The 23,348-nt window shown below is 62.1% G+C and overlaps 3 protein-coding genes across 4 annotated transcripts; 1 reads left to right on the forward strand and 2 right to left on the reverse strand.

Moving 5' to 3' along the window:
- Positions 1–6,945: 6,945 nt before the first annotated feature.
- Positions 6,946–11,106, reverse strand: DNAJB1 (DnaJ heat shock protein family (Hsp40) member B1). The gene is made up of 3 exons (XM_060182378.1): positions 10,846–11,106; positions 8,619–9,217; positions 6,946–7,561 (listed from the first exon to the last, which is right to left on the reverse strand). Exons 1-3 carry the CDS (start codon positions 11,054–11,056, stop codon positions 7,331–7,333), a joined length of 1,041 nt encoding a protein of 346 aa, XP_060038361.1. The 5' UTR covers positions 11,057–11,106; the 3' UTR covers positions 6,946–7,330.
- A 383-nt stretch (positions 11,107–11,489) lies between these two features.
- Positions 11,490–16,540, reverse strand: LOC132535653 (actin nucleation-promoting factor WAS-like). Of its 2 annotated transcripts, none has more exons than XM_060182414.1 (2): positions 16,142–16,540; positions 11,490–11,672 (listed from the first exon to the last, which is right to left on the reverse strand). In XM_060182414.1, the coding sequence occupies exons 1-2, from the start codon at positions 16,538–16,540 to the stop codon at positions 11,583–11,585; spliced, it is 489 nt and encodes a 162-aa protein (XP_060038397.1). In that variant the 3' UTR covers positions 11,490–11,582. The 2 variants fall into 2 exon arrangements, with proteins under 2 accessions (XP_060038397.1, XP_060038396.1); XM_060182413.1 differs by lacking the exon at positions 11,490–11,672 and adding an exon at positions 15,704–16,033.
- TECR (trans-2,3-enoyl-CoA reductase) lies at positions 16,450–23,325 on the forward strand. The gene is made up of 13 exons (XM_060182395.1): positions 16,450–16,553; positions 20,938–20,988; positions 21,204–21,255; positions 21,441–21,485; positions 21,572–21,675; positions 21,836–21,951; positions 22,074–22,179; positions 22,270–22,342; positions 22,411–22,454; positions 22,542–22,599; positions 22,691–22,779; positions 22,862–22,907; positions 23,012–23,325. The coding sequence occupies exons 1-13, from the start codon at positions 16,539–16,541 to the stop codon at positions 23,137–23,139; spliced, it is 927 nt and encodes a 308-aa protein (XP_060038378.1). The 5' UTR covers positions 16,450–16,538; the 3' UTR covers positions 23,140–23,325.
- Positions 23,326–23,348: the final 23 nt, after the last annotated feature.

The raw sequence follows: 23,348 nt of genomic DNA on the forward strand, positions 1-23,348 counted from the left end.
TTGCGCCACCTGCGCTTAACCCGCTGCGCCACCGCTGGCTCCCTATTTCTTTATTTTTAATGAAAGAGATACAGAAAGAAGGATACGGGAGGACAGAGAGAGACCGAGACCAGAACCCTGCTGAGCTCAGGTTGATGGTGGTGCTGGGGATTGAACCTGGGTCGGACCTCAGAGCCTCAGGCAGGAAAGTCTCTTTGCAAAACCCGTAAGTAAGGATTTTTTCCCTGTGGTCTGGGAGATGGTTTAGTGGATAAAGCACTGGACTCTCAAGCATGAGGTCCTGAGTTCGGTCCCTGGCAGCACATGTACCAGAGTGACGTCTGCTTCTTTCTCTTTTTCCTTCTTTCTCATAAATAAATAAACAAGTAAATAAATAAATAAAATCTTAAAAAAAAAGAAATTGCCTGGAGGCTCTGAGGTCCCAGGTTTAATCCACCAGCAGCCAGAGTTCAGCAGGGCTCTGGTGTCTTTCTTTGTCCCTCTCTCATGACAGTAAAATAAACTAATAATAGTAATAATAATAATAGGGACAGGCTGTGGTGCACCCAGTGAAGCAGGGCTGCAGGTGTCTCTGTCTCCCTCTCTTTATCTCCCACTCCTCTCTCTTTCTCTCTGTCCTAGCCAATAAATAAATAAGAAAGATGCTTATTGAGGCTGGGGGAGACGGCATCACTGCATCATGTCTCCGCAGCAGGGCTCTCCTCCCCTGAGGCCCCGGGTTCCAGCCCCAGCACCACCATCAGCCAGAGCTCAGCAGGGCCCTGGGCTCTCTCTGTGGGTCTTTCTCCCTGTCATTTTCTTTCGTGAGAAATAAACGAGTAAATGAAATCAATCTACTGGTCGGTTTGTAAGAGACACAGAGAAGAAGCAGGGCCTCCCTCTGGCACACGGGAGGCCGGGGATCAGACTCAGCACCTCAGGCTCTCCAGTACAGCGCCTCCTCCTGGGCCCCCGGACACCCAGTCTTAGAGCCGAGAGGCCTTGCTGGATGGGGGTGGGGGCGCAGCGGATGAAGCCCTGGACTCCCAAGCCTGACGGCCCGAGTTCGAGGTCCACCCCGGACATTACAGGGGCCAGGGGCAGGCTCTGCTCCTCCCCTTCCTCTCTCTCTCTCTCTCTTTCTCCGTAAGGAAATTAATCTTTTCTCAGAATCCTAGAGGCTCACTAACAGCTGCCAAAGAAATAATGGATTTGGGCTGGGCTCCTCCAGGGAAGTGAACTGACAAGAGTCTCCCAGGACCACGGCGTGTGAATCACCGCTGGGCACAGGAACCTTGGGTCAAAACCAGGGGGGAGGGTAGACAGCATCATGGTTCTGCAAACAGACTCTCATGCCTGAGGTGCCAACGTCCCAGGTTCAATCCCCCGCACCACCATAAGCCAGAGCTGAACAGTGCTCTGGTTAAAAAAAAAAAAACCAGAGGGGGCCGGGCAGCCCGGCCGTGACCCAGAAGATGGAGCGGTGGATAAAAGCCTCGAGCTTTCAAGCCTCTGCTTCCCTCTCTCAATAAGATAATAATAATAATAATACACAGCAGAGCGTCTGACTTGGACTTAATCACACCTCACTAGATGACACCCCCAAACAAAATAGGGAAGACCTGGACGGGGGCTGGCCAGTGGGTAGAGCATCCTTCCACAGGTGAGGTCCTGGGTTCAAGCCCTGGCAGCATGTGCTGTAATGCTGGGGGGAAGCTCTTTTTTTTTTTTTTAAATTTAATTAATTAATTTTCCCTCTTGTTGCCATTGTTGTCTTTTTTATTGTTGCTACAGTTGTTGTTGTTCTTCTTCTTCTAGTTGTTATTGATGTTGTTGGATAGGACAGAGAGAAATGGAGAGAGGAGAGGAAGACAGAGGGGGAGAGACAGACAGACACCTGTGGTCCGGGAGATGGCGCTGTGGCTAACCCGCTAGACTCTCAGGCATGAGGTCCTGAGTTCAATCCCCGGCACCCAGAAGCACATGTACCAGAGTGATGTCTGGTTCTTTCTCTCTCCTATATTTCTCATTAATAAATAAATAAAATATTTTTTAAAAAAGATAAGACACCTGCAGACCTGCTTCACCTACCCCATTTTTAAAAATATTTTATTTAGTTTATTGTAATAAGAAAGAGTAGATACAGAGGGAAAGATATGGAGAGAAACGGACCAGAACACTACTCAGTTGTGGCTGGATGGTGTAGCCAGGGATTAAACCTGGGGCCTCAGAGCCTCAGGCTTGAAAGGCTTCTGCATAACCGTGTAGCTATCTCCCCAGCACCCCACCCCCAATTTTTTTAAAGGGACGCGAAATGCCGTCTTCACTAATTAACTCAGCACATCTTTTGTCATGGATTATTAATAGTTATTATTGTTATTTTACCCAGAGCCCTGCTGAGCTCTGGCTGCTGGTGGTGCTGGGGATAGAACCCGGGACCTCAGAGGCTCAGGCAGGAGCGTCTGTTTGCAGAACCATCATAATGTGTTATTATTATTTATTATTATTATTTTCCAAAAAGCCCTGCTGAGCTCTGGCTGCTGGTGGTGCTGGGGATTGAACCCGGGTCCTCGGAGCCCCAGGCAGGAGAGTCTGTTTGCAGAAGCCCTGTGCTGCCTCCCAGTATTATTATTCTTGTTATTATTTCCCCAGAACCCTGCTGAGCTCTGGCTGGTGGAGGGACCGGGGATTGAACCCGGGCCCCGGCTGCAGTTCCTCCCGCCTCCAGCAGACGGCGCGCGCGAACCCCCGCCACACTCCCCCCTGGAGTCAGCCTGCGGGGTGGGTGGGGGGCCCTGCCCCGGTGCCCCAGGGTGGCCTCCAGGGAGACGGTGGTCGCGAGAACAGAGAGAAATGGAGAGAGGAGGGGAAGACAGAAAGGGGCAGAGACAGACAGACACCTGCAGACCTGCTTCACCGCCTGGGAAGCGACTCCCCTGCAGGTGGGGAGCCGGGGGCTCGAACCGGGGTCCTTGCGCTTTACGCGCTGCGCCACCGCCCGACCCCCACTTTGTTCCTTTTGACTGGAGCCCCGCTCAGGTCTGGCTGGTGCTAGAGATTCCTGCAGGCCGGCTTGTGTGTTACCCTGCTCTCTCCCTGACCTGTCATTAAAATATATATATATATATATATATATATATATATATATATATATATATATATATATATATGGAGTCGGGCGGCGGCGCAGCGGGTTAAGCGCAGGTGGCACAGAGCACAAGGACCGGCGGAAGGATCCCGGTTCGAGCCCCCGGCTCCCCACCTGCAGGGGAGTCGCTTCCCAGGCGGTGAAGCAGGTCTGCAGGTGTCTGTCTTTCTCTCCCCCTCTCTGTCTCCCCCCCCCCTCTCTCCATGTCTCTCTGTCCTGGCCAACTACAACAATAAAGAAAAAAAGGGCAACAAAAAGGAAATAAAAAATACTAAAAAAACAAAACAAAAAATATATATAGATATGGGGGGCTGGGTGATGGCGCACCTGGTTAAGTGCTCACAGTACCTCGCACAAGGAACCGTGTTCAAGCCTCCAGTCCCCACCTGCAGGGGGGAAACTTCACGAGTGGAGCGGGGCTGTGGGTGTCTCTCTCCCTCTCTACCTCCCCTTCCTATCTCAATGCCTTCTTCAATTTCACCACCATAATAATAATAACAATAAAATTAAACTAATCCATATATTTATGTATAGGCTGAACACAGAGAATTTGAGAAAGAAGGGGTGATTAGAGAGGGAGAAAGACTGACACCTGCAGCCCTGCTCCACCACTCGCTTCCTCCCTGCAGGTGGGGACCAGGGGGCTCGAACCCGGGGCCTTGTGCAGGGCAATACATTTCTGTTTGTTTATTTCCCCAGAGCCCTGCTCAGCTCTGGCGGAGGGTGGCGCTGGGGAACTGAACCTGGGACTCTGAAGCCTCAGGCAGGAGAGTGTCTTTGCAGAACCGTCATGCTGCCTCCCCTCTGCTCCCCACACCCCCGCTCCTCTCTCTCTTACACGGAGACAGACAGACAGACAGACAGCACAAAAGAGACGCCACCCCAGAAGGTCCTCCTCCTCTCCCCGTGTCGTGGGGGCCGGGCTTGCACCCTGTCCGGGTGGGCTGCCCAGGGCTGGGCCGGGTGTGTCTGCCGTCTCCACCCGAGTCAGGCTGGGTGCCCGGACAGCGACAGGCTGCGGTGAGTCATGGGGCCTGGGGGGTCACAGGGAGGGGGAGAGAGAGAGACAGAGACAGAGAGAGAGAGAGAAGGGAGGAGGGTAGGAAGGAAGGGAGAGAAAAGGCCCTGTGTCAGAAGCTAGGGGTGTGACATGATTCCTGGGAAGGACGGACGGACGGGCGTTTCCAGGGCTTGGGAAGGCTGAGGGAAGCTTGGGGCCCCGGCGACAGCTCAGTGGTGAGGCAGCGGACTGGAGTGACCGAGGCCCCAGGTTCCATCCCCAGCGCCACCGTCAGCCAGAGCGCAGCAGGGCTCTGGGCTCTCTGACTCATTAAAATAAAAAAAGGGGGCTGGAGAGAAAGCATAAAGGTTATGCAAAAAGCCTTTCAAGCCTGAGGTTCTGAGGTGCCAGGTTCAATCCCCAGCACCACCATAAGCCAGAACTGAGCAGGGCTCTGGTAAAAAAAAAAAAAAAAAAAAGGACTCAGGCAGTGGCGCAGCGGGTTAAGCGCAGGTGGCGCCAAGCCCAAGGACCGGCGTAAGGATCCCGGTTCGAGCCCCCGGCTCCCCACCTGCAGGGGAGTCGCTTCCCAGGCGGTGAAGCAGGTCTGCAGGTGTCTGTCTTTCTCTCCCCCTCTTCTCTCCATGTCTCTCTGTCCTATCCAACAACAACATCAACAACAACAATAATAACAATAAAAACCAACAAAAGGGAAAATAAATTTAAAAAAGGGGGGGGCAGGCAGTGGGGTACCTGCTTGAGTGCACACATTACAGTGCACAAGGACCCAGGTTCGAGCCTCCCCGTCCCCACCTGCTGGGGTGGGGAGCTTTGCGAGTGGTGGAGCAGGGCTGCCGGTGTCTCTCTCCCTCTTTGTCTACCTCCTCCTCGCCTCTCCATTTCTGTCTCTCCCCATTAATAAAGATATTTAGGATGGGGTAGATAGCATCATGGTTCTGCAAACAGACTCTCCTTCCTGAGGCTCCAGGTTCAATCCCCTGGGGCACCACCATCAGCCAGAGCTGAGCGGCGCTCTGGTAAAAATAAAAAAGTGAAAATAAAAATATTTAGAAAAAAAGGAAAGAAGGAGAAAAAAAAAAAAAAGTTCATCCCAGGATGGGGCAGAAGGGCCAGAGCTTTTGACTCTCCGGTTCGAGCTCCCTGAGGTCCAGCCCCGGCATTGGCCCGTGCTGGAGGGAGGCTGTGTGTGTGTGTGCGTGTGCGTGCGCGTGCGTGTCACAAGCTGCAGCAGAGCAGGGCTGCAGGGGTCCCTCTCCCTCTCCCTCTCCCTCTCCCTCTCCCTCGATTTCTGTGTCCTGTCCAATAAAAGTGGAAAAATGGCCACCAGGAGCTGTGGATTCATAGGCAAGAGAGAGAGAGAGAGAGAGAGAGCGCGAGGGCCAGGCCAGAACCCGTCTGGGGCGTGTGTCCAGGGCTGGCACCAGGAGCCTCCCGCCCGGCCTTCAGCTGGCAGTGCCCATCCACCAGCCCCGCCGTCCACCATGGGGTGACCACCGCCCCCGGAAACTGCGCTGTGACCGGCTGGATGGCGAGACCCACAGAAACCCGGGGGGGGGGGGCCCTCGGGGAGACCCAGGTCCCCCTGGTCTGGAGGGGGGCAGCCCTCTGAGCTTTGTCTCTGTCTCTCCTCAGAGCCCCGCTCAGCTCTGGCTGACGGTGGTGCTGGGGATGGAACCTGGGGCCTCGGAGCCCCTGGCAGGGGAGTCTCTGTAGTGTTTGATTTATTTTATTATTTTTTAATACTAAGCTATTATTGTTGCAGTTCTTATTGTTGTTATTGATGTCGTCATTATTGTTGGATAGGACAGAGAGAAATGGAGAGAGGAGGGGAAGACAGAGAGGGGGAGAGAAAGACAGACACCTGCAGACCTGCTTCACCGCCTGGGAAGCGACTCCCCTGCAGGTGGGGAGCCGGGAGCTGGGGGCTCGAACCAGGGATCCTTCCTCCGGTCTTTGAGCTTAGCACCATGTGCGCTTAACCTGCTGCGCCACCGCCCGACTCCCATGTTTGATTAAAGAGACAGACAGATGAGGGAGGGAGGGTGGTGGTGGTGGCGGGCAGTGGTGCACCTGGTTCAAAGCGCAAGGACCCACACAAGGATCCGGGTTCAAGTCCCTGGCTCTCCACCTGCGGGGGGGGGGGGGTCGCTTCCTGAGCAGTGGAGCAGGGCTGCAGGTGTGTCTCTCCATTTCTCTGTCCCATCTGCTCCAACAGCAGAAACGACCGCCGGGAGCAGTGGGTCTGCAGTGCGGGCGCCAAGCTCAGAGACACTGGAGGGAAAATGAGGGAGGGGTCGGGGCCCTGAGCAGCTCAGGCTGGTGGTGGCGGCGGGTGGCGCCGGGGGCGGAGACCCAACCCGGGACCCTGAGCCTCAGTGCCGCCCTCCCTCTGCCTCCTGCCCAGGTGACGGAGGAGGAGATGCGGGAGGAGGAGGAGGAGGAGGAGGAGGAAGGTTCCGGAGCAGAACCGGGCACCCGCCCCCAAAGTTCCAGAACCTTCTCGGGTTCTGTGTGAGGAGTCTGGAGGGCAGAGGCTTGCGGGCGGCATCTGCAGACCCGGGTTCAATCCCCAGCACCCCCGGCCGCGGCCGAGCAGGCTGTGGGCCCCGCAGCAAGTCACTGTGCCCGGCCGGGCTGGGGGTCTAGCAGGCCTGCAGCACCCGGGCGAGGGAGCCGGACCAGGAGGCCAGGGAGCCGCCCCCGAGGAGCTGGACCTGAGGTCACCGCTGTCCGTCCGTCCATCCGTCCGTCCGGGCAGCCCTTCCGTCTCTCCGCAGCCCCTCAGACAGACTCCAGGTTCCACCACATCACCTTTAATGTCGCAGGCGCTGGGCGGCCTGCTTTGGTCTCTCCAAGGGCCGGGTCGGTCCCCCCCACCCCGGGCCTCCACGGCTCCTGATCCCAGGACCCCAGGCCCGAGGGCCAATCCGAAGGGCCGGGAGAGGACCCCCCCCCCCAAAGGGTCCCCAGATCCAGCTGTGCCCGGGGGCAGAGCCCCAGAGAGTCCAGAGTCCAGGAGGCGTGAGCCCAGGGCCACCCGGGAAGGCTGCCTGGAAGAAGGGGCCGAGTGACCGCTAGGCCAGGGCCCGGGCCGTCCTGTCCTTTGGGGTGGGGTTGGCAGCGCCCTGGCCCCTGCCGGCAGGGAGGAGTCCGGGGAGGGCGGGCGGGCGCGGGGCCGGGGGCTAGAGGGGCAGCACCTGCTCCAGTGCGCTGCGGGACGCCTGCGGGAGGCGCTCGGGAAACAGCACCTCGAACTCGATCACCAGGTCGCCGCGCTTCTCGGGCGTCTTGGGCAGCGGCAGCCCCTCCCCCGGGATCTTGCGGCGCATGCCGGGCCGGATCACGTCCTTGAACACCACCGGGATGCTCCTGCCGTCCAGCGTGGGCACGTTGACCGTGCAGCCGCACAGCGCCTGGGGGGAGCGGGGCTCAGACCGCGGCCCTGCAGGAGGCTGGGCTTCCCCCGGCACCGGAGGGCCTCCCACGCGGTGCCCGGCCGCCCGGCGGGCGCTCTACCCGGCGAGCTCTCTGGCATCCTTACTCCTGGACACACGCAGACAGACAGACAGACAGACAGACAGGCACACACACAACCCGCAGGGCCGCCCGCACCGTCTCGCTGCCTCCCTCCTCGCTGGGCACCTGCAGGATCCCCCACCCCTACCGGATGGGCCGGGCGAGAGAAACTGGGGAGAGACAGAGACCCTTGCGGCCCTGAAGGTGGGGAGGGGAGGCTCAAACCGGGGGCCTCCCTCCCGCCCTCGCTTTTGCAGAAGCCTTCTCCCCTCAGTCGTCTCTGCAGCAGGCCCGGAAAACAGCTCCCCTGCGGGGCCGGTGTGCCGCACGGTGTGACCCGGGTTCGAGCCCGGCCCCCACTGCACTGGAGGAAGCTGTGTGTCTCCCTCCCCCCTCACTAAAATAAGACTGGAAAGCAAAGAAGAAGTAGGACTGGCTGAGCGCCCGTGCTGCAGTGCGCAAGGCCCTGGGTTCGAGCCCCCGGCCCCCAGCCGCAGGGGGAGGCTCTGCGAGTGGTCAAGCAGGGCTGCAGGGGGCTGTCTCTCTCTAACTCCCCCTCCTCTGGATCTCTGGCTGCCTCTGTCAAATAAAAAGGTGACAATAAAAAAAGGTGACGCGGTTCTTGCCCAGCCAGGGACGCCATAATTTAAAAAAATCATTAAAAAAAGAATACTAAAGAAACAGAAGTGGTGGGGCTGGAGACAGCAGGCTGCTTCTGCAAAAGACCCTCCAGTCTGAGGCCCTGAGGCCCCGGGTTCAACGCCCAGCACACCAGCAGCCGGGCTGCGCAGGGCTCTGTCCCTCTCTCTCTCAGCTGTCTGTCTGTCTGTCTGTCTGATCACATACGCAAATGAAATGTCAGAGACCCTCCTGCCTGAGGCCCCGAGGCCCCGGCTGCGCAGGGCTGTGGCTGTGTCTCTGTCTGTCCGTCCGTCCGTCTGTCTCTCGCCTCACCTCCCGCAGGCTGACGCGGGCCGGGTACACCACGTCGGAGCCGTCCCTGCGGAACACGCTGTGCGGCTTGTCCCTGAGCACAAACACCACGTCGGCCGGGATGTTGCCGGGCGTCTGGTCGCCCTCGCCGGGGAAGGTGATCTTGGTACCCGCCTTCCAGCCGCGCTTCACCTCGATGGTCAGGATCTTGTCCTCGCTGCGCAGGCCGCGGCCGTCGGGCGCCAGGCGCGTGTGTGAGATCTTCATCTTCTTGGTGCAGCCGCTGTACACCTCCTCCAGGGACACCCGCAGGTCGCGCGTCACCGGCGGGTCCTGCCGCGGCTGCCGCTGCCGGGGCGGCTCGGGGCCGGGTCGCGCGCGCCCGAAGCGCCCGAAGCCCCCCAGGCCGCCCAGGCCGCCCAGGCCGCCCGCGGGGAAGGAGGGGAAGGTCTCGTCCGCGTCGTCCTCGCCCTCCCGCGGCCCGAAGAAGCTGTCGAAGGGGTTGCGGCCCCCGAAGAACTCGGCGAATATGGCGTGGGGGTCCCCGTGGAAGGTGTAGCTGAACGAGCCCCCGGGGGCGCCCGCGCCCCCGCCCCCGGCCGGGCCGCCGCCCTTGAGGCCTGCGGGACAGATGGACGGGCGGCGTCAGGGGACAGGTGGACGGAGGGGGACGGGGGACAGGAGGACGGAGGGGGACAGAGTCAGGGGACAGGAGGACAGAGTCAGAGGACAGATGGACGAAAGAAAACAGAGTCAGGGGCCAGAGAGAGGGGGACCCCTGCCCCCATCAGCCTCCCCTGCCCCATGTCAGCCCCTCCCCCGCCCCATGTCAGCCCCTCCCCTGCCCCCGTCAGCCCCTCCCCCGCCCCATGTCAGCCCCTCCCCCGCCCCATGTCAGCCCCTCCCCTGCCCCATGTCAGCCCCTCCCCTGCCCCATGTCAGCCCCTCCCCTGCCCCCGTCAGCCCCTCCCCTGCCCCATGTCAGCCCCTCCCCTGCCCCCGTCAGCCCCTCCCCTGCCCCATGTCAGCCCCTCCCCTGCCCCCGTCAGCCCCTCCCCCGCCCCATGTCAGCCTCCCCCTGCCCCATGTCAGCCTCCCCCTGCCCATGTCAGCCCCTCCCCTGCCCCATGTCAGCCCCTCCCCCGCCCCATGTCAGCCCCTCCCCTGCCCCATGTCAGCCCCTCCCCTGCCCCCGTCAGCCCCTCCCCCGCCCCATGTCAGCCCCTCCCCTGCCCCATGTCAGCCCCTCCCCTGCCCCATGTCAGCCCCTCCCCCGCCCCATGTCAGCCCCTCCCCTGCCCCATGTCAGCCCCTCCCCTGCCCCATGTCAGCCCCTCCCCTGCCCCATGTCAGCCCCTCCCCTGCCCCATGTCAGCCTCCCCCGCCCCATGTCAGCCCCTCCCCTGCCCCATGTCAGCCCCTCCCCTGCCCCATGTCAGCCTCCCCCCTGCCCCATGTCAGCCCCTCCCCTGCCCCATGTCAGCCCCCCCCCGCCCCATGTCAGCCCCTCCCCCGCCCCATGTCAGCCTCCCCCCTGCCCCATGTCAGCCCCTCCCCCGCCCCATGTCAGCATCCCCCCTGCCCCATGTCAGCCCCTCCCCTGCCCCATGTCAGCCCCTCCCCTGCCCCATGTCAGCCTCCCCCTGCCCCATGTCAGCCCCTCCCCTGCCCCATGTCAGCCCCTCCCCTGCCCCATGTCAGCCCCCCCCTGCCCCATGTCAGCCCCTCCCCTGCCCCATGTCAGCCCCTCCCCTGCCCCCGTCAGCCCCTCCCCTGCCCCATGTCAGCCCCTCCCCCTGCCCCATGTCAGCCCCTCCCCTGCCCCATGTCAGCCCCTCCCCTGCCCCATGTCAGCCCCTCCCCTGCCCCATGTCAGCCCCTCCCCCGCCCCATGTCAGCCTCCCCCTGCCCCATGTCAGCCCCCCCCCCCCGCCCCATGTCAGCCTCCCCCCTGCCCCATGTCAGCCCCTCCCCCTGCCCCATGTCAGCCTCCCCCCTGCCCCATGTCAGCCCCTCCCCCGCCCCATGTCAGCATCCCCCCTGCCCCGTGTCAGCCCCCCCCCCCGCCCCATGTCAGCCTCCCCCCTGCCCCATGTCAGCCTCCCCCTGCCCCATGTCAGCCCCCCCCCCGCCCCATGTCAGCCTCCCCCCTGCCCCATGTCAGCCCCTCCCCCGCCCCCATGTCAGCCTCCCCCCTGCCCCCGTCAGCCCCCCGGCCCCCGCGCCCCGATCTCCGCCCCGCACCCACCCTCCTCGCCATAGCGGTCGAAGATGTCGCGCTTGCGCGGGTCGCTCAGCACGTCGTAGGCCTCGGCGATCTCCTTGAACTTCTCCTCGGCGCCCGGCTCCTTGTTCTTGTCGGGGTGGTAGCGCAGCGCCTGGCGGCGGTAGGCGCGCTTGATCTCCTCGTCCGACGCGCCGCGGGCCAGGCCCAGCGTCTGGTAGTAGTCCTTGCCCATGGCCCGCCGCGCCCGCCCCGCCGCCGCCTCTATATACCCGCCCGGCGGAAGCTTCCAGAGCCCGCCGGCCCCTCCGCCGCCTTCCGCCCCGCCCCCGCCGCCCGCCCGGCCAATCGGCGCCGCTCCGGCCCGTGACGCAACGCGTCGGGGGCGGGGCCGCGCCGCCAACGGCCCGCCGCGCGCCGGGCCCCGCCCCTTCCGGCCCCGCCCCCCGACAACGCCTCCTCGGTCGCCCGGCCCTCGCGCCGCGGCCCCGCCCCTCCGGCTTCCGGGAGCCAATGGTGGGCGGTGTGGGCGTGGCCTGGCCGGGGAGGCCCCGCCCCTGATCCGGCCCCGCCCCTCCCCGTTGAGCCCCGCAGGCGAACTCCGGACTCCAATGACTTGTCCGTTGTGCCACCCTTCCGGACCACTCTGGGGTGATTAAAAAAAATATAAATAAAAAGGATTTCTATTTTGGGGCGTGGGACTTGCTGGGAGAGAGCTCACCTGTTAGGTCACGCCCTTTACCATGCTTGAGGACCCGGGTTCAAGCCCCTGGCCCACACAGGGGAGCGCCTTGCACTGGAGGGAGGCTGCATGAGTGGTGGAGCGAGGCTCTGTTCCTCCCTGTTATATACTAAAAGGAAAAGAGATAAAAATGAAAGACAGGTAGGAGCGGTGGATTCAGGCCGTGCAAGTTGCTTATTTATTTTGAAATATTTGTTACTATTACTCCCTCCCATCCCATTTTTGGTTTTGTGATGGGAGAGATCCCGGTTCGAGCCCCCGGCTCCCCACCTGCAGGGGAGTCGATTCCCAGGCGGTGAAGCAGGTCTGCAGGTGTCTGTCTTTCTCTCCCCCTCTCTGTCTTCCCCTCCTCTCTCCATGTCTCTCTGTCCTATCCAACAAAGACGACATCAACAACAACAACAACAACAATAACTACAACAATAAAACAACAAAGGCAATACATAAATAAGTAAATAAATAAATATTAAAAAGAAATCCAATGCTGGCTTTAAAAAAAAAAAAAAAAGAGAAAGAGCACAGCTCAGCTCTGGCCTCTGGCGGTGCCAGGAATCGAACCCCCGAAGGAACCCTCCGAGACCAGCCTTTCCCTGACCTCTGTCTTTACAGGTGGGGAGACTGAGGCCCAGGGTCACGTGACTGGCCTGCGGTCTCCCCCAGGGAGGAGGGACGCTATGAAGGTGTGGCTCAATGAGCCAGCGCCTGTGGGCGGGTGACACTGGGTGTGTGAAGGGTGAATCAGAGGAGGATAAAGACTTCATTAGAGAGCAGGGGGTTGGGCGGCACAAGGACCTGGGTTCGAGCCCCCGGCCCCCATCTGTGGGGGGGGGGGAAGTTTTGCTAGCGGTGAAGCAGGGCTGCAGGTGTCTCTCTGTCTCTCTCTTTTTTTTCTTTCTTTTTTTTTTTTTGGGGGGGGGTAGAAACAGCCAGAAATTGAGAAGGGGAGATAGAGAGGGAGAGAGGCAGAGAGACACCTGCAGCCCTGCTTCACCACTTGCGCAGTTTTCCCCCTGCAGGTGGGGACGGGGGTCTCGAACCCGGGTCTTTGGGCGCTGTAACATGTGCGCTCAACCAGGTGCACCACCCTCCGCCCCCCGTCTTTTTCTGTCTCCCCTCCCCTTCTCAATGTCTGTCTCCTCTCACTCTTTTTAATATTTTATTTTTTATTTTATTTCAATGAGAAAGAGAGAGACAGAGAGACAGTCGAGAGCCCCGCTGAGCTCTGGCTGCTGGTGGTGCTGGGGATTGAACCTGGGGCCCCAGAGCCTCAGGCAGGAGAGACTACTCAAAGAACCATCATATCGTCTGCATTGCCCCCTCAATTTCTCTCTGTCTCTAGCCAGTCAATCCATAAATAAAATTTTAAAAAGCATCAAGGAACAGAGACACTATACTGTCTCCCCAGCCCCCTCCCTCTTGAAAATTCATTTTTATTATCATTATGTACTGGCTAGAAACAGCCAGAAATTGGAGGGAAAGGAGAGGCAGAGAAGGAGAGAGACAGACAGCTGCAGCCCTGCTTCACTACACGCAAAGCTTTCCCCCGTTACAGGTGGGGGGGGTCCTCGAACCCAGATCCTTACACACTGTGACATGTGCGCTCAACCAGGTGCGCCACCGCCCAGCCTGCCCCTCCTTCCTCTCCCTCTCCCTCTCCCTCTCCCTCTCCCTCTCTCTCTCTCTCTCTCTCCCCATCTGGAGAAGTTCGCCAGTGGGCAGTGAAGCTCCAGCCATGCGAGGAAAGGGGGAAGAAAAAAAAAAAAGGAATCTCAGAGACTTATACAACACAAATAGCTAAAGAAATCACGGAGACGAAACCAGAGACAGCTGTGAACGAGTCCTGTCTGTCTGTCTGTCTGTCTGTTCCTGACACACGCGCACACACACACACACACACACACACACTCACAAAGGCATGGGAACCAGAGAAAAAAGCACCTTCTGGAGGAGGGGGTCGGGTGGTGGCGCAGCGGGTTAAGCGCACGTCGTGCAAAGCGCAGGGACCAGCACAAGGATCCCGGTTCGAGCCCCCGGCTCCCCACCTGCAGGGGCGTAGCTTCACAGGCGGTAAAGCAGGTCTGCAGGTGTCTATCTTTCTCTCTTCCTCTCTGTCCTATCCAACAACGAACAACATCAACAATGGCAATAATAATAACCACAAGGAAGCTACAACAAGGGCAACAAAAAGGGGGAAAAAATGGCCTCCAGGAGCAGTGGATTCATGGTGCAGGCACCGAGCCCAGCAGTAACCCTGGAGGAAAAAAAAAAAAAATAAAATAAAATAAAACAAAACAAAATAAAAATTAATTTAAAAAAAGAAAGTATCCGAGAGAGAGAGAAACCTGGGAGAGTAAGAATCAGCCAACCTGTTGACCTTAGATGAAATAAATGAAAATGAAATACCTTACTCTTTGGGGGGGGGGTCACCTCATAAGGGCTCTCCCTTTGCCACACGCGTGGAGGGTGGGGGCGGGGTGGGTGGGTCTTGACCCCTGGCACCACATGGAAGAATCAGGGGACTGGGGGAAGCTCTGGATATGGTGATCTGCCTCTCTTTCTCTCTTCAACTCCACAATTTGGCCCAGGGGGGGGCCTTGAACTCACGCCTGAGGCCTCACCTATGCCCTGGGGAAGTAACTCCCCCCCCCCCACACACACACCCTGAACACACACCCACCTCCCCCAAAGAATGAAAGCAGGTTTGCAAGATATTTGGGTGTGCCCGCTGGGTTGAGTCGGGGGCAGGGCAGCTGAGAAAAGCAGATGACACCCCCCCCCCATCCCCACCGCCACCCCCAACCCACCTGCCCACCAAAGGAAACTCCAGAACGTTCTGAATCAGCTTGGAATGACACAACTTTCTGCCCACCTGACTTGGACAGAACTCGGTGCTGGCAAGACACCCTCCGGAGATCCTATCAGAGGAAAGGAGAGAGACTGGTTAAGCTTGTGGCTGCATTTTTTTTTTGGGAGGGTGGGGTAGGGGTGAGGGAGGGCTCTGCTCTGCCCCCCTGCTCGCAGGGCACTGTGCATCCCTCCCTCCGGGAAACTCAGCTGGGTGGGATTCGAACTCGCAGCTGCGGCCCCCTACACCCCTCTCAAATGGGGTGCTCTGTGCTCTGACTTCCGTCTCTGTCTGCCTGTCTGTCTGTCTCTCTCTCTCATATAGAAAGGCAGTAGGAGGGGGCCGGGCACCGGTTCACCGGCTTAAGCACTCATAGTACTAAACAGAAAGACCTGCACGAGGACCTGGGTTCGAGCCCCTGGTCCCCACCTGCAGGGGGAAAGCTTTGTGAGCGGTGAAGCAGGGCTGCAGGTCTCTCTCTGTCTCTCTCCCTCTCTGTCTCCCCCTCCCCTCTTGATTTCTGTCTGTCTGTATCCAACCAGTAAATAAAGAGAACAATACTAAAATAAAGAAAGTGGTCCGGGAGGTGGCGCAGTGGATAAAGCATTGGATTCTCAACCACGGGGTCCTGAGTTCGATCCCGCGCGGCACATGGACCAGAGTGATGTCTGGTTCTTTCTCTCCTATCTTTCTCATGAATAAATAAATTAATTTTTTAAAAAAAGATTTTTATTTTATTTATGAGAAAGATAGGAAGAGAGAGGAAGGACCAGACATCACTCTGGCACATGTGCTGCCGGGAATCGAACTCAGGACCTCATGCTTGAGAGTCCAAAGCCTTATCACTGCGCCACCTCCCGGACCACATAAATAAATATATATATATATAGTTTTAAAAAAGACATCTTTCTGGTGATCTGCATCCTTTCTGACCTGCATCCTTTCTTCCCCTTCCCCCCAAAACAGAGCTGCCGGGAGGGGTGGAGAGAAAGATCTAAGTTCCACAGTCTTGGAGCTCCTTCCTCAAAGAGATGAGGGGGTCTCCCACACAGAGAGATGGTCTAGAAGCTTCCAGAAAGGGCCTCAGTGGGTGACTCAGCCCTGAGCGGTTGGTGGTTGATTCAGCCCCCGGCCCCACCCTGCTCCCCAGTGAATCTTCGCTTTGAGCTTTGAGGATTTCTTGGCTCAGGACGGGCTGCCAGCCTTGTCAGGCCCCTGGGCTTCTGGAAGCTTCCGCGGTCGGCCACGCTCCCCACCTGCAGGGGAGTCGCTTCCCAAGCAGTGAAGCAGGTCTGCAGGTGTCTGTCTTTCTCTCCCCCTCTCTGTCTTCCCCTCCTCTCTCCGTTTCTCTCTGTCCTAGCCAACAACGACGACAACAACAATAATAACTACAACAATAAAACAACAAGGGCAACAAAAGGGAATAAATAAATAAATAAAATAAAATATTAAAAAAATAAAAAAAAAAAAGAAAAAAATTAAGATAGGAAGAGAGAGAAAGAACCAGACATCACTGGGTCCATGTGCTGCCGGGGATTGAACTCGGGACCGCATGCTTGAGAGTCCAGTGCTTTAGCCACTGCGCTATGTCCAGGGCCACTCTCCATTGGTGTCGACCCAAAAGACTGCAATGTAAAAAAAAAATATAGACGGATGTGTATGTATCTAGCCGCGCACCTAGGGGCTCCGCTCGTCACGCTGCCACCCCCTGGACACACCCCCCTGTCACTCACCCTGGCCCCGCCCCCGCGGTGGAAGGGCCCCGCCCCCGCCTCCTTGGGTTGCCACGGCGACGTTGGTCTCCGAGGGGCGGAGCCGGAGCGGCCCGCGGGCCAAGGAAGCTCCCTTTGGATTGGTGGGTACTCAGGCCCCGCCCCCTCGGCCCGTTCCCCGCTCTGATTGGTCGGCTCCGTGGCGCGACGGTCTCTCCGCCCCCCCACCTGCGGGGCTCGGAGACGGGGGAAGGTGACCGTCCCGCGCGCTGATTGGCCGGCGGGGCCGGGAGGGGCGGGGCGGAGTTTAGTCTCGCGCGGTGGCCGCGAGCAGCGTGAGGGGGGGACAGGCAGCCGGTCCGGTGTCGCGCACAGGGAGCCGCCGCCGCCGCCGCCGCCGCCGCCGTGTGAAGCCGCCATGAAGCACTACGAGGTACGACTGCAGGGCGGGAGGGAGACGGGGCCGTGGGGATGGGGAAGATGGCGGCGGCGGCGGCGGCGCGCCCCCTTCTGTCCTCTCGGCCGGGTCCTGTCTCCCGGCATGGGGAGCAACCCCGCCGGGCACTGCGCAGGCGCAGTGCGCCTGCCGGGAGGAAGCCGGCCCTAATGCGCATGCGCGAGGAAGCCTCCCACCCCCAGTGCGCATGCGCGGGGCGCCCCGCTGCAGCTGCTAACTTAGCAGTTTGCAAAGTGGGAGTCGGGGGGCGAGGGCTGGGTCCCGGGGCCGGGGGCTGCTGGCGGGCGGGCCGGCGTGCAGAGCCTTCGCGGGAGCGCACTTCCCCGGCCGCCAGGCGTCTTGCACAGACCTTGCACCCTGCACCCCGCGGCTCAGCAGTCGCGGGACCCAGCCCCGGGAAGGGGGCTGCAGGGAGTGGGTGGGGGGCACCGCCAGGCCCCGGCCCGCCCCCCGTGACACCCCCTCCCACCCGGGCGGCCCGATCCACCTCCTCCCGGCGGGATGTCGGGGGATCCGGCCGCTTCTCCGGGGCCAGACCCTGTGGCTGGTGACCTCGTTGTGCTTCTTTACGTCCGTCCGTCCGTCCGTCTGTCCGTCTTTCCCCGGAGCCCTGCTGAGCTCTGGCTGATGCTGGGGATGGGGATGAGGATGGAACCCGGGACCGCAGGGCCTCAGGCGGGAGAGGTCCCCGGCCCTGCACTTAGGTATTGAGTATTTTATATACTGATGGTCGGACACAGACGGAGACCCCGCAGCCCTGCTCCTCCGCCCGGGGAGCTTCCCCCCTGCAGGCGGGGGCCGGGGGCTCGAACCCGGGTCCTCGCGCACTGTGACGTGTGTGCTCAGCCGGCCCCCCCTTACTCATTTTTATACCCTTATCCTTTAAAAATACTTTTATTGGGAGTCGGGCGGTGGCGCAGCGGGTTAAGCGCAGGTGGCGCAAAGCACAAGGATCCTCGAGCCCCCGGCTCCCCACCTGCAGGGGAGTCGCTTCCCAGGCGGTGAAGCAGGTCTGCAGGTGTCTGTCTTTCTCTCCCCCTCTCTGTCTTCCCCTCCTCTCTCCATTTCTCTCTGTCCTATCCAACAACGAACAACAATGGCAGTGATAATAACCACAACGAGGCTACAACAACAAGGGCAACAAAAGGGGAAAAAAAAATGGCCTCCAGGAGCGGTGGCTTCATGGTGCGGGCACGGAGCCCAGCAATAACCCCGGAGGCAAAAAAAAGAATTCTTTATTTTAACGCGCGAGAGAACGAACCGAGAGCCCAGCTGAGCCCGGGCTGCTGCTGGTGCTGGGGCTCGGACCCGGGGCCTCAGAACCAGCCTGCGTGTCTCCCCCCAGGCCTGGCCCGGCTCAGTCTAAGGAGAAAACCGTCTTTCTTTGGGTTCGAGCCCCACCTGCAGGGGTGAAGCCTCCCGGTGGTGGAGCAGGGCTGCGGGGGAGGGAGGGCACCTTGGAGCCCGGCCCCACCGCCAGGAGGAAGCTTGGGGCCGGGCTCTGTCTGTCTGTCTGTCTAGCGAAAGGAAGCCCGCCGCCCCTCATGTCAGCTGAGACCTCCCAGCTCACGCCACCGCCTTGAACCTTCGCCTCGAACCCGGGGCCGCAGAAGTCCCGGGAGGTGGGCCGGGCCGGCCGCAGGTTGTGCAAGTGTCTCTGCTGCCCCGCGGCTCTTGCACAAGCGGCCGAGCCTGCGCACGCCCAGCCCCGCCCCGGGGGGAGAGACACAGACAGAGACACAGACACACAGACACAGGCACAGAGACACACAGAGACACAGACACACAGACACAGGCACAGAGACACACAGACACAGACACACAGAGACACAGACAGACAGAGACACAGAGACAGACACAGAGACACACAGAGAGAGACAGACACAGACACACACAGAGACACAGAGACAGACAGAGACACAGACACACAGACAGAGACACACAGACAGAGACACAGACACACAGAGACAGAGACACACAGACAGAGACAGAGAGACACAGACAGAGACACAGACAGAGACAGACGCAGACACAAAGACAGAGACAGAGACACAGACAGACACAGAGACAGAGACACGGACAGAGACAGACAGACACAAAGACACAGAGACACAGACAGAGACACAGACAGACACAAAGACACAGACAGAGACACAGAGACACAGACCAGACAGAGACACACAGACACAGAGACAGACAGAGACACAGACACAGAGACAGACAGAGACACAGAGACAGACAGAGACACAGACAGAGACAGAGACACACAGACAGAGACAGACACACAGAGACACAGACACAGACAGAGAGACAGACACAGACAGAGAGACAGACACAGACAGAGAGAGACACAGACAGACACAGACGCGCTGACACCCCAGCTCTGACGCTCCCCCTGGGTGCCAGAGACTCGGACCCGGGTGCACCTGAGCTGCTTTAGCAAAGAAAACTGGGCTGCCGACTGACTGGGTGGAGGGGTGGGAGTGGAGAGGGAAGCGGGGAGAGACCCCTGCAGCCCGCCCCGCCTTGTGGGAGGCTGCCCCCTGCACGTGGGGGGCAGGGGGCTCGAACCCGGGGCCTGGCGTCACCGCCTGGTCTGAGATCTTAGTGAGACGGAGGCGGGAGCCCGCACAGGCATCGGCCCCCCAGTCACCCCCGCGGCTCAGTGCCCCGGGCAGGGCGGGGAGGCGCCAGCCCGCCAGGGATCAACAGGGATCAGCGCCTGTCGGGACGCGGCTGGGCAGCTGGGGGTGGGGTGGGGTGCGGTGGGGCTGGCGCTGTGGGTGCCGGGGCGTGGGGCTCACGCGTGACAGGCGGTGACAGCCCTGCCCCCTGGCCACCAGCTGTGCCCCCTGCTTTCTCCATGCCGGCCACGGCCCCGGGGCAGGGCTCACCCCAACTCAGCAGGTCTGCCCTTAGGAGGTGGAGGGAGACTCCCGCCTGAGGCCCTGAGGCCCCGGGTTCAGTCGCCAGCACCACCAGCAGCCAGGGCTCAGCAGGGCTGGGCAAATAGTAACAACAACAACAACAATAATAGTTTTCTGCAAACAGACTCCTGCCTGAGGCCCTGGGTTCAGTCCCCAGCACCACCAGCAGCCAGGGCTCAGCAGGGCTGGGCTAATAGTAATAGTAATAACAACAACAATAATGTGTGGGGTCCCCACTCCTACAGGGAAAGGGGGAGTGGGGGTGTCTCCCTGCCTTGGTCCCCCACCTCTGGGGGGCTGGGCCCCTCCCCCCAGGCGCCCGACCTCGTGCTGGCGGGGGCCCAGGTCCCGTGAGGCTCCCCAGCAGCTGCCCGGCCACACCCGCCCTCCCGGGTGACCTCTCAGCCCCCGGCACCCGGCCCCCATCTCCCAGCACCCTTGGGCCTGGGGGTGGCCTTCCCCCACCCGCCTCAGGACGGAATCCGGGACCCCCATCCCTTGGGATGGAAATGGGGCGCGACTCACCCTGCTTCAGAGGGGTTGGGGCGCCCATCTCGCTCAGAGATCCCTGTCCCGGGGTCCAGGCAGGCGACCCCAAACTCACCTGCTGGGTGCCACTGCCCCTGGGTGTCTGGGCGAGGCTGTGGGCCTGGGGTAGCTGCGCGCTTTTGGGGATCCTGGGCGACTCTGGGGGTGTGGGTGAGCCTGATGTGGGTGCCTGGGGTGTGGGTGAGCCTGGGGTGTGGGTGAGCCTGGGGTGTGGGTGAGCCTGGGGTGTGGGTGAGTCTGGGGTGTGGGTGCACCTGGGGTGTGGGTGAGCCTGGGGTGTGGGTGAGTCTGGGGTGTGGGTGCGCCTGGGGTGTGGGTGAGCCTGGGGTGTGGGTGCCTGGGGTGTGGGTGAGCCTGGGGTGTCTGGTGAGCCTGGGGTGTGTAGGTGCCTGGATTGTGTGGGTGCCTGGGGTGTCTGGGCAGAGACTCCGCCCCCCACCCGGCTTGGGTTTCGGGGCTGCTGTATTTTGAGCTGGTGACGGCTGCCCAGGAACTCTTGGCTCGCCACCCGCCCTGCCATGTGGGGCCCTCACCCGTCCCCGGGCTGGGGGCCAGCCCCTCCCCCAGCTTCCACCCGCACCCCACCGGCCCCTGCCCCCCGGTCTGGCCACGCTCCTGGGGGCTGGTCTGGACGGCGGCCCCCACCCTCCCCGCCCCACCCCGTCACCCTGTGGGTCACCCCTCAGTCACCCGCCACAGCCAGACCGAGGACCTGATCCGGGGCCCCGTCCCAGGCTCTGCCACCCGCGGCCATGGAGCTGAGCCTCGGCCCCTTACGGCGGGAGGCGCCCCCTTGTCCCCCCGGCCCCCTGGGGCTGCTCGGGCTGCCCGGCCCCCCGCCCCCCGCGGCCCGCAGACCCAGGAAGGCGCTTCTCTTCTTTGAGGTGGAGGTGCTGGACGCCAGGACCCGCGAGAAGCTCTGCTTCCTGGACAAGGTGGGCCGGGTGTGTGCCTGCCTGTGTGTCTGTGTCTGAGTGTGTGTCTGTGTGTGCATATGAGTGCGTGTGAATGCGTGTGTGCCTGCGTGAGTGTGCCTGCATATGTGACTGCGTGTGCGTGCGTGTGTGTGCCTGCGTGTGAGGGACTGTGTGACTGTGTGAGTGAGTGTGGGGTCACCCCCGGACCCCCGCTGAAGCCCCGCCGCCCCCAGGTGGAGCCGCAGGCCACCATCGCGGACATCAAGAACCTCTTCACCAAGACCCGTGAGCCCCCAGCCCCGGGCCCGGGAGGCAGCCTCGCTGGGGGGGTCCCCGGGTGCCCGTGGGGGTCCCCATGTGGGTGGAGGCGCTGGGTGCTCGCGGGGCCCCTGCCTGGGGTCGGTCCCGACTCCTGGGGTGTCGGTCCCGGGCCCCTCGGCTGAGCCGCCCGCGCCACCCGCTCCCCGCAGACCCGCAGTGGTACCCCGCCCGCCAGTCCCTGCGCCTGGACCCCAGTGAGTACCCGGCGGCCCGTCCCCGTCCCCGCGCCCCCCGACCCTGCCGCAGGGGGGCCTCCTGACCCCGCCCGCCCCCGCCGCAGAGGGCCGCTCGCTGAAGGACGAGGACGTGCTGCAGAGGCTCCCGGTGGGCACCACGGCCACCCTCTACTTCCGGGACCTGGGCGCGCAGATCAGCTGGGTGACGGTGAGGCCGGGCGCCCACCCCGCCCCCCGCCCGGCGCTCAGCACCCCCGCCCCCGCCCCCCGCCCGGCGCTCAGCACCCCCGCCCCCCGCCCCCCGCCCGGCGCTCAGCACCCCCGACCCCAGCCCGGCGCTCAGCACCCCCGCCCCCGGCGCCCGCCAGGTCTTCCTGACCGAGTACGCGGGCCCCCTGTTCATCTACCTGCTCTTCTACTTCCGCGTGCCGCTCACCTACGGGCGCCGCCATGACTTCACCTCCAGCCGCCACGGCGTCGTGCAGTGAGTGCGGGGACGCGGATGTGGGGGATATGGGGGGCGCGGATGTGGGGGATATGGGGGGCACGGGGACACGGATGTGGGGCACTTGGAGACACGGGGACAGGCAGCCCGCCCGCCCGCAGCCTGGCCTGCCTCTGCCACTCGCTGCACTACATCAAGCGCCTGCTGGAGACGCTCTTCGTGCACCGCTTCTCGCACGGCACCATGCCGCTGCGCAACATCTTCAAGGTGCCTCGCCGCCGTCGCCCTCCCCTCCCCTCCCCTCCCGCGCCCTCCCCTCCCCTCCTCTCCCGCCCTCATCCGCCTCCCCTCCCGCAGAACTGCACCTACTACTGGGGCTTCGCGGCCTGGATGGCCTATTACATCAACCACCCGCTCTACACGCCACCCAGTGAGTGCCCGCCCCGCCCGCCCCACCCCCACGCCCCGCCCCGCCTCACCCCTCCCCTCCCCTCGCAGCCTACGGCGCGGCGCAGGTGAAGCTGGCCCTGGCCATCTTCGTGGTGAGTGGCCGGCCCCCGGGGTGGGGGCGGGACGGGGACGGGGACCGGGCCGGGAGCGCAGGGCTGACGGCTGGCGGCGCCCCGCAGATCTGCCAGCTGGGCAACTTCTCCATCCACATGGCGCTGCGGGACCTGCGGCCGGCCGGTGAGTGGGCGCGGGGCCGGGGTCGCGGGGCGGGGGGGGGGTGGGGGGCGCGGTCCCTCACCGTCTGTCCGTCTGTCCCCCTCCCCCGCAGGCTCCAAGACCCGCAAGATCCCGTACCCCACCCGGAACCCCTTCACGTGGCTCTTCCTGCTGGTGTCCTGCCCCAACTACACCTACGAGGTGGCGCGGGGACGGGGTGGGGCTGCGGGACGGGGCGGGGGCGGCGGGGAGGGGGCGGCCGGCTGAGACCCGCGTCCCGCAGGTGGGGTCCTGGATCGGCTTCGCCATCATGACGCAGTGTGTGCCAGGTGAGCAGCCGTCTGTCTGTCCGCCTTGCCCCCCCTTCTGCCCGCAGGTGCCCTCCCGCCCCTCGCCCGCCCCTCACCCGCCCCGTCCGTCCGTCTGTCCGCAGTGGCCCTCTTCTGGCTGGTGGGCTTCACGCAGATGACCATCTGGGCGCGCGGCAAGCACCGCAGCTACCTGCGCGAGTTCCGCGACTACCCGCCGCTGCGCGCGCCCATCGTGCCCTTCCTGCTGTAGCCGCTGCCCGCGCTGCCCATCGTGCCCTTCCTGCTGGAGCCGCTGCCCGCGGTGCCCTTCCTGCTGGAGCCGGTGCCCGCGGTGCCCACCCTGCTGTAGCCGGTGCCCGCCGTGCCCTTCCTGCTGGAGCCGCCGCTGCCCGCCGTGCCCACCCTTCTGTATCCAATAAAGCGCGGCCACACTCCCGCCTCCGCGTCCCGCACCCGACA

This window comes from Erinaceus europaeus, chromosome 23 (assembly GCF_950295315.1).
Source record: "Erinaceus europaeus chromosome 23, mEriEur2.1, whole genome shotgun sequence".
NCBI classification, from domain to species: domain Eukaryota; kingdom Metazoa; phylum Chordata; class Mammalia; order Eulipotyphla; family Erinaceidae; genus Erinaceus; species Erinaceus europaeus.